Raw genomic sequence first — 14,744 nt, 5'->3', positions numbered from 1 at the left:
TGTTTCTCCACAAAATTCTCCATTAGACTTTAGCTAATTGAATTTCAATGCAATTGTATTTCAACATAATTGAAAAAATACTGTGCAAATAATAAGATGCCATTTTGCTAATAGTTCAATATATATTTGTCAGGTAAGAGACATTTGGTGCATATTTACAGTAAAAATATTTTCATTTTTTCAGTGGGGAGAGGAGACATGAATTAAAGTTTCAGATTGAAATATGATATATCTTTACTACAAAACATTTCAGATGAATGGAATATTCTAATGGCACTGGATTTTTAAAAAATATTTGCTTTTTGATAAAACAACAAAAGTTTTTCTAAAAAAAACCCTTCCTCTCTCACCCTCATTACTTCCTGACAGCGTTTTTTTTAGCTGTTGTTGTTCTGATAGGAAAAAAAAAGACAGTGAGAAAAGAATGAGAACTAACAATGAAAGAAAAACAAAGAAAACCAGAAAAATCAACAGAAAAAAATCTAAAATTTGCTAATCTAAAATACTTCCAACTAATTAACCTTTTGAACTATATGATAAGGATAAATAACAGAACCTTAACTCCTGAAACCCAGCCATATTTTAAAGATATTGTCACTTCCAGTCAGAACTGGATGTGAATCATTTTGCTTTCCAGAGGCTATGCAAAAAGAACAAACCAGCCAAATGTCCGTTTTGTGGATGTTTTGTTTACTCTTTTCTAAGCCTTGCATCTGGAAAGGCTGTTTTGCTCTCTGGTGGGTCACTCTAAAATTCCAGGGCCAATAGGAAGAGACCATAGATGGCAGACATTAAATTTTGGTCATGCTACAATAACCCGAGTTACAAATTAAGACCCCTGATTTCACTGCTACTGTAACTTGGGGTTTGCCACCTGGAGCAAAGAACACGTTTTTGGTTTGTTCTCTTTTTAGTACTCATTTGCCTGCATTCCCCTTCGCAGGAATGTCTCACTGTCTAAAATGACTTAATCCTAACCAGAGATCCTGTAACAAACAACAACAGAACATCAAAGGTGACTAAAGGAGGAAGATCAAATAGGAATTAGGCAATCCAGGGAGCAATTAGAGGACATCAAAACTACCCTGAGGGAGAGAACAGGACTGAGCTGGCCCACCCTAGTTGAACAGTCCTACTGACTTTGATCAGCCAGGAAAACATGGATGAGTTGAGGGAGGTCTGTTGATAGCCCACATCTCAGACAACCTAGCTGAACACACCTTCTTGCCTCTTAGTGTTTGCTGGTATCTGACCTGAAAGTCTGAGGAACTGTATCTTTATGGATTATTATTTTTAAATACAAAAATCTATGTGGAAAAAACCACAATTTTTCTTCTGAATATCCTGTTAAATTATCACATTACTGTTGTTTTTTTGAAGACCTTTGTTTAACTATTACTGTAATCAAACTATGGTAAGTTGATTTTGCTCCAGAAGAATTGTTGCATTTCACTGGAAGCTAAGGCCATGATGACTAGAGCAGACCATTCCTATCCCAGATTGTGTCATATTGGTAAAGTTGCTAATGACTCACCTTTTAGGCTTGTGAGGCATCTTGCCCAAGCTAGTCCCCTAGGCTGACATCAGATAGACATTTCCAAAGGGCAAGTCGGCTGATGAGAAAACCACAAGGATGTTGGCTGGAGGGGATGTCTGAAGGCTTACTGGCCAACCTGCTCAGACAAGGACTATCGCCAGCACTCTCTCATATCAGCCACGGCTTTGTCCAATCAAATCTTGAGAATCTCTCAGAAAGAGGATTCCCAGCTTTTCTGTGTAACCCTTGTCAGTGCACACACTACATCACGGTGAAAAATATTTTTACATTATATCCAACCTAAACTTTTCAAGTTACAATTTACAACCATTGTGCCTTGGTCTACATATAAATATATCTTCTGCCACTGCAAAGAATTGTTTTGCTTTATCCGTTTTTGTAGTCTGTCTTCAAGGTGTCATAGGTTGCTGCTGGATCACAACCTTGCCCCGACTTCACTAGATGAAACAAGCCCTGATCCCTCAGCCTATGCTCATAGGTCATGTACCCAAGGCCTTTGGACATCTTGGTGGTCTTCCTGCCAGTTTCTCATGATCCCCTTTGATCTGGAGAGCCCAGAACGGGATGTGTCCTTCCAGGCGGGATCTCACATACACCAGCTGAGGAGGAAAGCAGCTTCCTTTGATCTGCTGACTGTGTTTCTCCTGATGATGCTCGTTCTTTTAAAATTAAGAACAGAAAACATTTACACTGCTCTGGAGAGTCCAACAGGTTTTGTCTAACATTACCTCTAGGACCCTTCCTAGGATTTGGTATCCCCATGGGCAGAAGGGCAGGGCCTAACAGCCAAGGCCTCTCCCACTCCCCAGCCTGGAGCAGGACAGCCGGGAAGCACGGGGGCAGCCCCAGCCCTGGGCATTGGGCACCTCCCTGGGGACTGGGAGGAGCCAAGGGTGGGCCAAGATGTTGGGTTGGGTTTGGGATCAGGCCCACTGGGGGAACCGGGGCCAGACACAGCCCTGGGATGGCTGGGCAGGGCCATGGGGACGGGGCTGAGCTGAGGCCAGGCTGGACATGGCTGTTAGCTTAAAAGCAGGGCTCTTTGCCCTTGCAGGGGACCTGGCTTTGCCCACAGCAGCTCCCTCTCCTCAGGGATCTGCTCTTCCCAGGCTGGCGCTGCACCCCAGTAGCCAGGGCTCCGGGCTCAGGGCACCCAGGTCCCTGATGGTATTCATCTGGGAAATGGGCATAGTCCTACTGCATTTGTCTGTCTTCAGAGAAGGCACTGGGTTTCACTTATGTCTGCAAAACACGTGGCCGGGTGGCTCTGATCCTGGCTGAGGCCTCCAGGCACAGCTGTAGTACAACTAATAGCCTGGAATCTCTTCTGGGTGAGGTATTTCCTCAATGTAGGCAAGGGATTAAACTAATAACACCCAATTTCCCGTTATGTTGATATTAAGGAAAACTACTCTGTGGGAAATCAGGAGCTTGTTCGTTTGAGTACATTTTCCTTGGGGAAAGTCTTTTCAGGGGAGTTTTCTTATTTTGACTTTACTATTACAGGCCAACTCTTCCACTAAGTATGTCAGCTGGCTATTGAGGAAGGACCTATGGTTTCCTATGTTTTAAGCAGCTTGCCAAAGCAAGGCTTAATATCATTTTTCTTTTTTTTTTTTTCCCTATCATATTGTTTAAAAAGCCAGGATAAAAAGAGGGTTATCCTATTGCGTCATCTACTTTTCAAGCCTGACTTCACTAGCCAGTGCAGGTTAATACCAGTGTTTTACCCCCACTGTCATCTGTGATAGTTGTGTGCAATCCAAAAAAAAAAAAAAAAAGGCAAATAGATGTAATAGATCCACACTGCACAGTTAGTATAAAACAAAGCTTATGGGCATTTCCTTAAATATCAGATAATGGGTTAGCAAGGTCCATTTCCTATAACTACACTTGACAAACTTTCTTTGAAAGGAGGATACATTAAAACATGTTGTTCAAAAACCCCAGAAATATCTGGCAGATGTAAGTTACACTGGCTGATTTAAGATATGGTAAGCATTTTTCCTTGGACACATACACTAGCACTAGGTAGCCTGGCTGAGGCGAAGACTCAAAGATACTTTGGAAGACAATCTTTACCTTTTTTTGCCAGTTTATATAAAACCTGTCCCAGGAATTTCTTAATATATAAGAAACTAACAACACATATTCAGATGATCTACAAGACATGTGGCAATTTAAGATACCCTAGCACGTTCTGAGAATGGTACACTCTTGTTTGACTTGGAAGCAACCTTTCTCATAATGTAACCAGTGAAGGATTAATTTTCCCTGTAAATTCGTATTATATTCAGGAAAGGAGAATGGCAGCTTTTAAAGATATCAACAACATCAGTGTCCCAGCTGAGAGGAAGAAGGATATTTGACTTCTGTGGAGAAAAATGTCTTCAGTCTTCTTTGCTGGACTCGATGATCTTAAAGGTCTTTTCCAACCTAAATGATTCTATGATTCTGTGTCATAAACTCTTGAATGGCCATGGTCAGAGAAGAAGTCATATTGCCTCTGACTGATCTATGAAGAAGAATGCAGTATTTCAAGAAGTATGTATCGAGTATAGTATAAGCTTTCCTGGACAGTTGAGAAAAGTTTATGAACAAGCATTCATGAGTTTAAGTAATTGACTTGGCTGATACCCTGAGTTTAGCACATTTGCTGACATACCATCCAGCTACCCCATGATATTCAGTCTGCGTAAGTAATAGAAATAAAAGACACCACTATATGCTTTCAAAACCAGTCTGAGTTTTGCTTCTGCCTTTAAAAGAGTAAAGATCAGATGTGTTTAAGCTTTAGTCCTGTGCTGGTATATTATAATAAAACTACTTTAAACATGTGTTTTTATTGTCTTTTTTACCAGTTATTTTGACAATTTGTTCCTCTTAAGTGTTACTATTATTACTAACCAAAAGTGTCCTAAACAATAAACTAGGTCACGATTCTGCGCCTGCCAAAGTCAATGCAAAGTATTTCCATTGTCAGGTATCCAAACACGTATTGAAATGTCTTGAATGCCTCATTTCATATCCAGAGACAGAATGCTAACATGGAGATCTAAAATAAACTGAACAGGATTTGCGCTTATATTTCTTATATCTGATTTTTTTTGGAAAACAAAAGATTTAAAAAGTGTCTTTTAAAAAGTATTTTTTTATTACTTCAGCAAAGCAAAAGCTACAAAAATAAATTACTGGTATGGAATAAAACCAGTAAGTGGCAGTATTTGACAAAAATTTGGGAGCTAAGTAGGAAACTTTTAAAAGCAAATGGAGATTCACACTATATGGAGCTGTAAGGTAAGCAGTTCTACTAGCATTCAGAAAGAAAGATCTCTCATTTCCAGCATAAATACCCTATTTTTTTGTTAGGTCAACTCCTCAACTAGAGAAATCAGAAACAGAAGGCAAATTATTTATATGTAGGGTCAACAGAAATGACCCTGCACATTTTATGAAAGTTCTTCGAAAACTGGCTAAGAATGCAAAGATATATCAAAACCATTTGGAAGTATTATTAATCAGAAACCATCCCTGCCACAAATTTAGAAAAGCATGATATTAAAATCATTACACAGTTTTTTTTTGCAGTGAACTTTATAAAAGAAATGAGACATATCTAAACCAGAATAAAAAGACAGCTTCAATTTTAAATTGTAACAGAGGTGTCAGATGCCAGCATTATTGAGAAGTATAATTATGGAGTGATGGCTATATTTTCAGTACCAAAAACATGCAAGGACCAGAATAGTGAGAGTTAAATTAAATTCAAAGCAGACGTTTTTCTCCAATCTTTAAAAACTGCTGTTTCATGAATACCGTAACTGACCACACAGAAGAAGCCTTTGGGCTTGATTTTCTTCTTACTGAAGTCACTGAACTGTTTCTCATTGATTTCAGCTATAGCAGCCCTGAATCTGAATACTTTGTCGCTCAAGTTTGCTCAAGACAAACTTCTTACTCCTCTTATTTTATTACACAAAAACTGTGGAGAAAAAAAAAAAAAGAAATAGGAAAGATTTTGAGGTTGTAAAATTAAGCAATTAAAAACTTAGGAAACTCCAGAAATTTGCTTTCTCCCTTGTGCGACTGCATTGAAATAGTCTTCACTTACTTAATAAAAGACATTTTTCCACAAGTTTCCTACTTTATTTAGTTCAAAGGATAAATCATAATCTGGGGATGAAAACTCTCTTATTCTAGAAAGTTTGTGAAGAGTTAAGAAACTGTGAGGACTTCCAAAAGCTAGCTTAACTTACAACACATAATAATGTAAATACCGTTCCTATGCAGCTTTAAGTAAAATGGATTTCCTTTTTAACCCACTCTCTGAGCATCTTTTTTAACTCCCCCTTTACTGTTGGAGAAAATCTCTTGAAAGCTTTTTTGGACCTTCTTATTCTCCTCTGTGAAGACTTTTCAGTCTGCCCATATTTCTCTCTTCTCTTCCCTGCCAAACCAGCATGTTACTGACTGAAAATAAGACGTAGTTCTTGGCCTCAGAAAATGTAGTCTTGACTCTTTAATCAAATGCACTGACAAGGAAGGAACTGACTGCTGTCTCAGCATCTCAATGAATGTCAAGTTGATCTTCATTATATTTTAATTAGAAGCATTAATATTCTATTCAGTGTCTAGTGCTGAGCTAATTGCACGCCACCTCATACTCTACTGGCTTCCACAGGGCATGAAAAAAGGCTAACTTAAATGACTTATGAGGCATTAATAATATATTAACTAAGAGCCTGAAGGTTACATGTAACTTAAAGTAAATGGCAAGAATGCTGTATAGGTTGTTAAGGCTAAATTGCCTAATTAGAGTGAAAATATCTATGCACTTTTAATCTCACTCTCAGAATTACACATGTAGCATAGATACTTCCAATGCATAGTACGACAGTCTAGCAAGTCCCCAAATGCTAAAAGCAGAACAATTTTAATTTCCTACAGAAAACATAACTAATTTTGACTATGTATGTTATCTTTGAAAATAATCATCATAAAGCACCAAAATGCCACAAAATAAACCATGTCATATTTTCCTAAATGCTACAAATGTCCCAATTTAGTGATATCTCTATATTACTGTGTTTCATTATCTAATCTCAGATGTTCTGCTGCTTTTTGTATGGGCGCTACAGGATGACAGATTTACAACCACCAAGATGCTCTAATGTGAGTGGCATTTCCGGGACAAAAACATACTTGTGCCAACGCTTGCACTTTGTAGGTCAAAAGTGCCTGAGCTTTTCCTGGACCAGGAAACATATTTAATTTTCAGATTAAGACATGTATATATCCCAACACTGATCACAAATGCAGAGGAGGTGAGACAGAGACCAGCTGTTTGCTGAAACGACATTGAGGTGATGCACATTTTAACGTGCTGCTTCTGTAAACTCTCACAAGCCTCTCCCGGTTCCCAGTTAGCCAGCCTACAGCTCACTGGGAGGTTGACAGATGTTTTAAAGGACTCAGGACTCCTCAGAACAAGAAAAACACTTCAATGCTTTCATTGGCTAACTCCTTTTGAAGGTATAAGCAGTCATGTCTTGCTTTTGAGAAGACAGACATGGTGATGCAGGAAAAACATAGTCAAATAGTACTTCTGCAGAAAGAAAGTTACAGATTATGACTTATCTCAGCATATTTTGATTCTGGGCCCATCAGTGATTTCCAGCACTTGTAGCACGCTTCCAGGCTCTGATTTCCTACATGAAGTGTTTAACTTGGTGTTTAAAAAAAAAAAAAGTAATTTCCTGACTCATGTGGTAAAATCAAGTTTTCACAGTGAAGTAGAGAGTAAGAATTACTATAGTTAAGCTTTAGGCAAGAATGGCCTCTATATTGTTCCTTGAAGATACAGGCATTCAGGCAAACCTGCAGAAGTGCCCCGTCTTATTTCTGGTGTGGAACTGGCGGTGCTGACACTCCTCATTTGCAAGAGAATATGTAGTTGTTACACTTAATAGGTTAGTCGTGATCACTGCAATTTTGTCATCATAGAAATGACATTCCAATGTTTTCACTTGGGATAGTCAAAGCATGCAGAGGGTTGGAGAAAGGGTACCTACTTTGGACCTGACACCACAGAAGAATGACAACATATTGGGGCAACGTTAGAAATGTCAAAGCTAATCTAGTTTTGTGTCCTCACGCAAGATTTGTTTTAAGAAAGTGCTGAGATCATGGGATTTTAGGCTGTAACCATTACTCTTGTAAGGACAGTTACATTCTGGTGGTCCTTTTAGACCTCCTTGCTAGTGTACCCACCTACCTAAAAACATCAGCTGAATGAATTCGGGGCAAATCCAACAGATTTTCCCGGTTCGGCAGTAAAAGCTGCAGCAGTAAGAGGTGGGGTAGTCCAAGGGTTGTGTAGTAGGTGAGTCTTTCAGACCAGGGCAGAAACGGGACGTAGTTTGCTGAACTTGCTGCTTCTCTTTCCCGTCTGTTTTTTTTTTTCCCCCTCTTCTCTTTGCTTTCTGTCCCTTTTCCCCTCCTTTCCCTTCCTTTTTCCTTTTCCACTCCCCTCACTTCCCTTCATTTTTCCTTCCTCCTCTTCTCTCCCGGGGTGCACGCAGCTCCCCCTCACGCCCCACCCGGCTCTGGGGTTACCTTCACCCCCTCCTTCCCGGGGACTGAGGCGAGGGACGGGGAACTGCGGGACGGGGAGGCTGCGGGGGGGGGGGCGGCCGAACCCCTCTGCCCGCGGGAGGGGGCGGCGGCTCGCTGCACGGCGCTGCCCCGCGGTGCATTGCGCAGGGCAGCGCGGAACCCCGGGGCGCGGCCGCCCATCCCGCCGCCGGCCGGGGCGGGCCCACCGCCGTCCCCTCCTCCAGCCCGCGCGGGGGGGACGGGATCGCCCCGCCGCCGACCAGAGCGGCAGCCGCGGCCGGGGAGCGGAGCGGGCGCGACGCGGACCTGCCGGAGCCCCTCTCCCTCCTGCCCCGCACCCTGCAGCATGGCCCGGCGCGAAGCGGCGGCCGCCCCCGGCCTCTGCCTCCTGCTCCTGCTGTTGCTCCGCAGCGGGGGGCTCGCCCCCCCCGCCGCCGCGCAGCCCCCGCCGCCGCCGCCGCAGCGCGGGAGCGTGTGGTGCCCCAGCCGCTGCCTCTGCTTCCGCACCACGGTGCGCTGCATGCATCTGATGGTGGAGAGCGTCCCCGCCGTCTCGCCCCAAACCACCATCCTGTGAGTAGCCGGGGGGGAGGGCGAGCGGCAGGGAGAGGGGCGGAGGGAGGGCAGAGGAGGAGGAGGGGATACCTGGGGCGGGGGAGGCACTTTGGGTGGTGGTGGAGCCTCAGCCCTTTGTCTGCGGTCGGGGGAGGAGGGGGGTGGTTGGATCCGCGGCCGTGGCTCTGCCCGGGCTGCCCCCGGCTCGGCTGGGCTCTGCGGGGCTGGGCTGGGCTCGCCCCCCCACTCCCATCGCCCGTCCCCGCTGCCCGCTCGGCCCCGGGGTGGCGGTGCTGGCCCCAGCGCGCCCCTGCCCGGCGCTGTCAGCCCGGGGGGCGGGTGGGGTCTGGCCGGTGTCCCGGGTTTTGCGGGGGCGGCGAGAGGTGGATATTCTGGTTGACCTGCGGGCATTGTGTCTCCAGCCTAATCGTCCCTAGAAGGGTTTTGTTGCTTCCTTAGTGTCCTGCTGAAAAGCACGTTGGTCTGGCAGAAGGACGGGCAGGGGTGTATGTAGCGCTCTGTTAGTTCTGAGACGTGGTGGGGGGGTGTGAGCAAAGCGGGACCGGCGACTAACCCGGGTCAAGTTCCTGCAAGGGACTGAGGACGGGTGAATTTAACAGTTCTCTATCCTGGTTTTTTTTTTTTTTTTTAATTCAGTCGCTAACGTGTCAGTTGAAGTGCCCGGCCGTTCTTCTGCAGGGTCCAGTCGCTGTTTTGAGTGGGACTGTGTTGGTAATAAAGTTCAATATTGACAAGGATTAAAATTTATTTCGTTCACATTGGTTTTACTGCAGCTGTGACCTTTCCAGACGTATTTGCCTGTAGCGAAGGCACAAGATCTAAACGAACATCACACGCTATTTTGTTTCGAGGCAAACTGTGAGGAACGGATTTGTTCCACTGACCCGCTTTATATGTTACTTGGGCTCAGAAAGCTCTTGGCACCGTCCCCGTCCTTCCCTCGCACACACGCAGCCGTGGAAGCTGAGCAGAGCTTGGCCCTGGGAATTTTCTGCGGGGCCTCCTGTAATAAATTGACTTGTGACTTTGTCAGATATTTTCAAAAGGGATCTATAAAGCCTTGGTGTGTTTCAGCTTCCAAGTATTCTTTAATGTGAAGAGTACAGTCATTTAACATTAACTGAGTCCCTCTTTGGCAAGAAGCGCTGCCTTTTGGCAGAATGGGATTAGTCCTGCAGTACTTGTAAACCTTTTAGGGAACAATACAGGAAGTGGGTGGTTAATGTTTCTTACATTTGAAACAAAGTACATTTACAGAACACCTTTTGCCTTGAGATTACAGGAAACTGTGTAAAGTTAGTTTTATGAATTATCTTAAATGTAAAAAAAAAAAAAAAAGGGAAGAAAATCTTCACAGCATGGAGTCAAGTCTTCATGGCTTGGTTTTATGTTAAAGGTAGAGGGGCCTGCAATAGCAGAAAGTATTAGATTAAACCTAGCCAGGGTGGAGCTCCCCTTACGGTGGGTATTTATAATCTTGCAGTGAGTCAGAGGAGAATGTGTGAACAATGCAAGCATTATGCTCGTCTAACCCCACTAATATATCAAATTGTCTAGTATCCCAAATCTGAATTATCATTCCAGTATAATGCAAGCTACAATGCAGCAGAAGTAATGCAAAATAAGTTAAAAACTTTTTTTCAGCTTGACAAAGAACAGTAATTCCCAAAATACGCCTGTGGATGATCAGCATTCTTCAAAACATAATGGTGGCCCTACTTGTCATCTGGTAATGGGTATTCTCCTTTTTCACCTACAGACTAGGGGACTCTTACAAATGAGTAATACTACGTCTGTAAATGCACAGTTACTCCTTCTGCTACAGTTCTGCTGAATGGCTGTGAACGGAGAGGAGATGGGCCAGAATATAGTCAGGCAATATGAATTTCTGGGTCAAAGAACAATGGTACAATTTATTTAGTAATCGGTGGTTTGAAGGTACCAATTATACATAGACAGCTTACCTATTGTGTATGAATTGCCTACCTTTAGATGTAGGATGTTCTTCCAGAATAATTGTTACATGTCTGAGGTGCTCATTGAGTTACCAGACGGTTTACCACTCATTTTTACTTTACTATTATGCTTCGTAGTGGGTATAGTGCTATCCTTCATGGGGGTAGCCCATCACCCACAGGCGGCTTTCTACACTCAAGAATAGTTTCTTTTTTTTAAGCATGAAAATAAGAAGCAGTTATTTAATCTCTGGTCTGGCTCTCACCGTTTCTCTTTCATGTGGAGCCTGTATGTTAAATGTATTTTCTTTAGTGGTGGTGTTGATAGCTAGATAATCAGAAATAACGAATTAAGTTCAATTGAACGCCTTCCCCTTTAAAACATGGACTTACGAAATCCTGCAAAGTGTGTTGCTGATGGGTTAAGACCCGTTTTCACTGGCATGGGTAAATTCTACATTCCTGTCTGTTTTATTTCTTCCTTAGGACACAGATTGACCGTGCAAAGTAATTTTGTAAAATAACATCACCATAAGTTTCTCTTCATTCGTATAGTTATATTGGTTTTTGCTGAGCACTGGTTCTGAAAACTCTCCCATTTTGGAAGCTGAGTTGACTTTGCTCTACTTCACATATAATTTGTTATATGGATTAAAACAGCATGAGACCCAGACCAACAGTGCAGCCAAATGTTTTTCCCCACATATCAAAAATGTCTACTCCTAATCTCAGGCTCTCTTTTGAAAACTGTTCCTGACATTACTGGTTGCTGACCTTGCCAGTGCTACTTCTGGCTGTACATTTTCTCACTCTTTCCTGCTTCCCCCACTTTCTGGCACTTTCCCCTTCCCTGCTGCAGGCTGGGATCCACGGCTTAGATTTCTTCTGCAGGGTGGACTCTGCCAGCTTCGAAAGTGCTGGTGGAGCCTTGCGTGAGCACGTGGTTTCACCCAAAATGAGATTATTGCCCAGAGTCTTTGTAGGAGCTAGGGCTGGCATCCCAGTCAGCAGGTCCTGTGCTGACTTCCCTTAAGAACAGAGACCCACCTCCAAAGCGGTTTGCAAAACCACTTCATGCCTTAAGTACGGTCCTGGAAGTTTCCTTTCATCTCTGACTAAATATAGAGTGCTCATGTATTCACAGAAATTGCTGAAACATATTTATATTAGACTATTTAAATGGCTGAGGAATGTAAAATTCTGGATACGGTACTATTACTATCCTCTTTCCCCTGAATTGTATCCTAACTTACATTTATTTAGGGGATTTCTGTGTTATACAGCCGTTTCCAGTTCACGGTGTTTGTAATTCTGACAGGGGTCCTTTGAGTACCAATGCAATATATTACTATTTGTATCTTGCCTAAACATGACCAAAATCCAGACCTGTCTACGGACTAGTTACACATACTCAGACCAACACTAGAATTTGTTCACAGTTTTTCTTGGCAGCAGCTGGATGCTCTCTGATTTTTTTTGCTAGCTGTACGAGCGTAATTGCATTCACTGCAGTTGGGTCTCAAAGGCTGAACAAGAGTAGAAACTAATGTTCTGTTGTAAGTAGAAAAGGTAAAAATTGACAAAAAATACTTGTCACAAAAGAAAGTGGAGTTGATTTGCACTAAGAATGGCATGCAAATTATCAAAGAAAAAAGTTATTTTCAAATAAGTCAGTCGTGATAATATTTGCTACGGGTAATTATTACTTTGGCTCTCCTGCATGCCTGTTATGAATAAAACACCTTTTCAATATGTGAGTATAACTTTGAGATCAGAGCTTAATAGGACTTTTTAAATTGCAATCATTCCGGGTGAGTAGCTTTTGAAGGTAGTCACTGAAATTAAATTGAAGGCAACAGTCTTGTTACTGCTTTTGTTTACATGATTCCAACATATTCTACAAATTGTATAGGTTACTGTGCATACCTATTTATTTATTTTAATTTCTGTTTTGTAGTGTAAATGTCAAGGATCTATCCAAAGAAAAAAGGGGTTAGTTGCTTAATTCTATGGTGACTTTCTAGGTAGCTGTATAAGAAGTACTTACTTTTTTTTTCATAGCTCCATGAGAATTTTTGTGGAATCTGACGTACACTCACAATGCCAGTGAAGAGCATTGCTGATGCTTTTCAAGAGCATCTATCTTAATACAATTTAAAACAAAAATAACTGAATTACACAAATCACACATCTGTTCGGAGTGTACATGAATTACCAAACAGATAGGGGTAATGGAAACATAATGACATTTTGTGTTTCAGTGTTGATTTGTGATAACATTATGCCTCTTAACAGAGGCATTTAGGGAAAAGAAATGGGTGCTATGTGTGAATTCTGTCAGTGCAGGAGTCTCTGGGCTATCATAGCAGAAGGATGCACGGTATTTGCAGATCTGCTGTTTGCAAATGATGCATTATCAGTCAGCAAACTGCCAGCCTGTTCTCATGTGAAAAATGCAGCATCCTTGCTTCCGATCAGATCTTTGCAACCCTTTCAGAAAAATTCCAGTAGATTAAGCAATTAAGACAGCAAATAAATACACCTCAACGCTGTGAAGGTCAAAGGGTTATAGTCTCAAATCTGGACTGTGAGTAAACTCGATCACTTCACTGCTGAGTATCAATTTATGTATAGGAGGTAGCTGAGAGATATGACGCTGGTATAAGATTTTATTTAAGACACAGAGATTTGTATATACTTAGTGTTCAGAAAAGAAGAACAGATACTGAAGGTTTACTTGAAGTGTTTGAGAAGAACCGAATACAGACACAGATCTTGACAGACTCATGGCTGGGCAGCAAACTGCATTAGATGCCCATGATGATTTACTTGAATTACACAAAGCAAGGTGAAAAGCATAAGATTATTTTAATAAAAATTGTCTTAGGTCTTCCTTCATGGAAATCGTATGACCAAGTGCAGAATTCAATTTGAGATTAAAGCACCTACGTGTAGGTCTCTCTACACAGGAGTCTACAGCCATGTTTGGTGTCTGATCTTCCCTTCTAGTGAGCAGCATCTTAGCCAATGCAGTCCACGGTACCTGGAGCAGGACTTGGCTACCTGAAACGGGGCACCTAGGACTCAATTCACTTGCTAACTATAGTATCTAGCACCATTTGAATTCCCTTGAGAAAATACCTTCTAGGCTCCTGCTGCCTCTCCAAAAAAGACACGGGTCTCTCATTGGGGCTGTGTCATACCTGCTTGCTCCCAACAGATGTCTCGGGTAGCTTAGGACATCTAAACCAACCATGGGCACTGCTGTTCTGACAACTCAATTAAGCTGCTCTACTGTTTGGGCAGTTTATTTGAATAATCTCCAGCCTTCTCCAGCACGAGTGTGTTGACTAGTCTTCTGTTGACAATAAAAGTTTAAACATCTTTATGTAGATGTTGATATTTATTCGTTTAAACAAAAGCTCAAAATATTTTTCAGAAGAGAATGTTTTGGTATTATTTTCAACAGGGAGAAGCTACTTGCAAAAACTGGGCTAAGGAGTCACACACAATACAGGAAGTAACTTACTTTAAAGTCTGTTAATTGTTGCTAAAAGGACACTGTTTCTCCTCCATTAAACCCTATTCTCTGAGTACCAACAAATCAAATGGATACTGCAAAAGATACCAGACCTCCTCAGTAAAACAGTTTTGGAGGATGTGTAGGATGTGAACTCTGCTAAAACCATTCCCAGGCAATCTGTACTGCTGATGGAATCAGCCAGGACCAAGGCGTGAATGTGTTAAGGAGACATTTGCAGAGCTTGCAGAACATGCTTGGTTGTTAGCAGCGAGCAGAAGGGCACAATATTGATAGAGTGTTTGGCATTTACTGGGAGACGTTAGGCAAAGCTGTCGAGGGATGCAGCAGAAGGCCCAAACGAGTCCTCATTTCAAGAATGTATCTGCAAGTCACTAGATCTACTAGTGGGAAAGTATTTTTGTCATCTCAGCAGCAAGTTAACCCTCATCAAAGTCTTTCTTGAAGAATGGGAAAACGTGGAGCAAAATCATGCCCATCATTTCCTGCAAGTATCTTA

The 14,744-nt window shown here is 42.3% G+C and overlaps 1 protein-coding gene across 2 annotated transcripts in view; it reads left to right on the top strand.

Moving 5' to 3' along the window:
- Positions 1 to 8,422: 8,422 nt before the first annotated feature.
- The window catches only part of PXDN (peroxidasin), a 97,249-nt gene continuing 90,927 nt past the window's right edge, over positions 8,423 to 14,744 (top strand). For both annotated transcript variants that reach the window (XM_063330397.1, XM_063330396.1), the window contains exon 1: positions 8,423 to 8,746. In XM_063330397.1, the coding sequence (XP_063186467.1) occupies positions 8,520 to 8,746 (227 nt within the window). In that variant the 5' untranslated portion in view covers positions 8,423 to 8,519. The remainder of the gene's footprint in view (positions 8,747 to 14,744) is intronic.

Source organism: Chroicocephalus ridibundus, chromosome 3, assembly GCF_963924245.1.
Source record: "Chroicocephalus ridibundus chromosome 3, bChrRid1.1, whole genome shotgun sequence".
Classification (NCBI taxonomy): domain Eukaryota; kingdom Metazoa; phylum Chordata; class Aves; order Charadriiformes; family Laridae; genus Chroicocephalus; species Chroicocephalus ridibundus.
The sequence above is the reverse complement of the archived record's forward strand: the minus strand, read 5'-3'. Positions and strand labels throughout refer to the sequence as shown.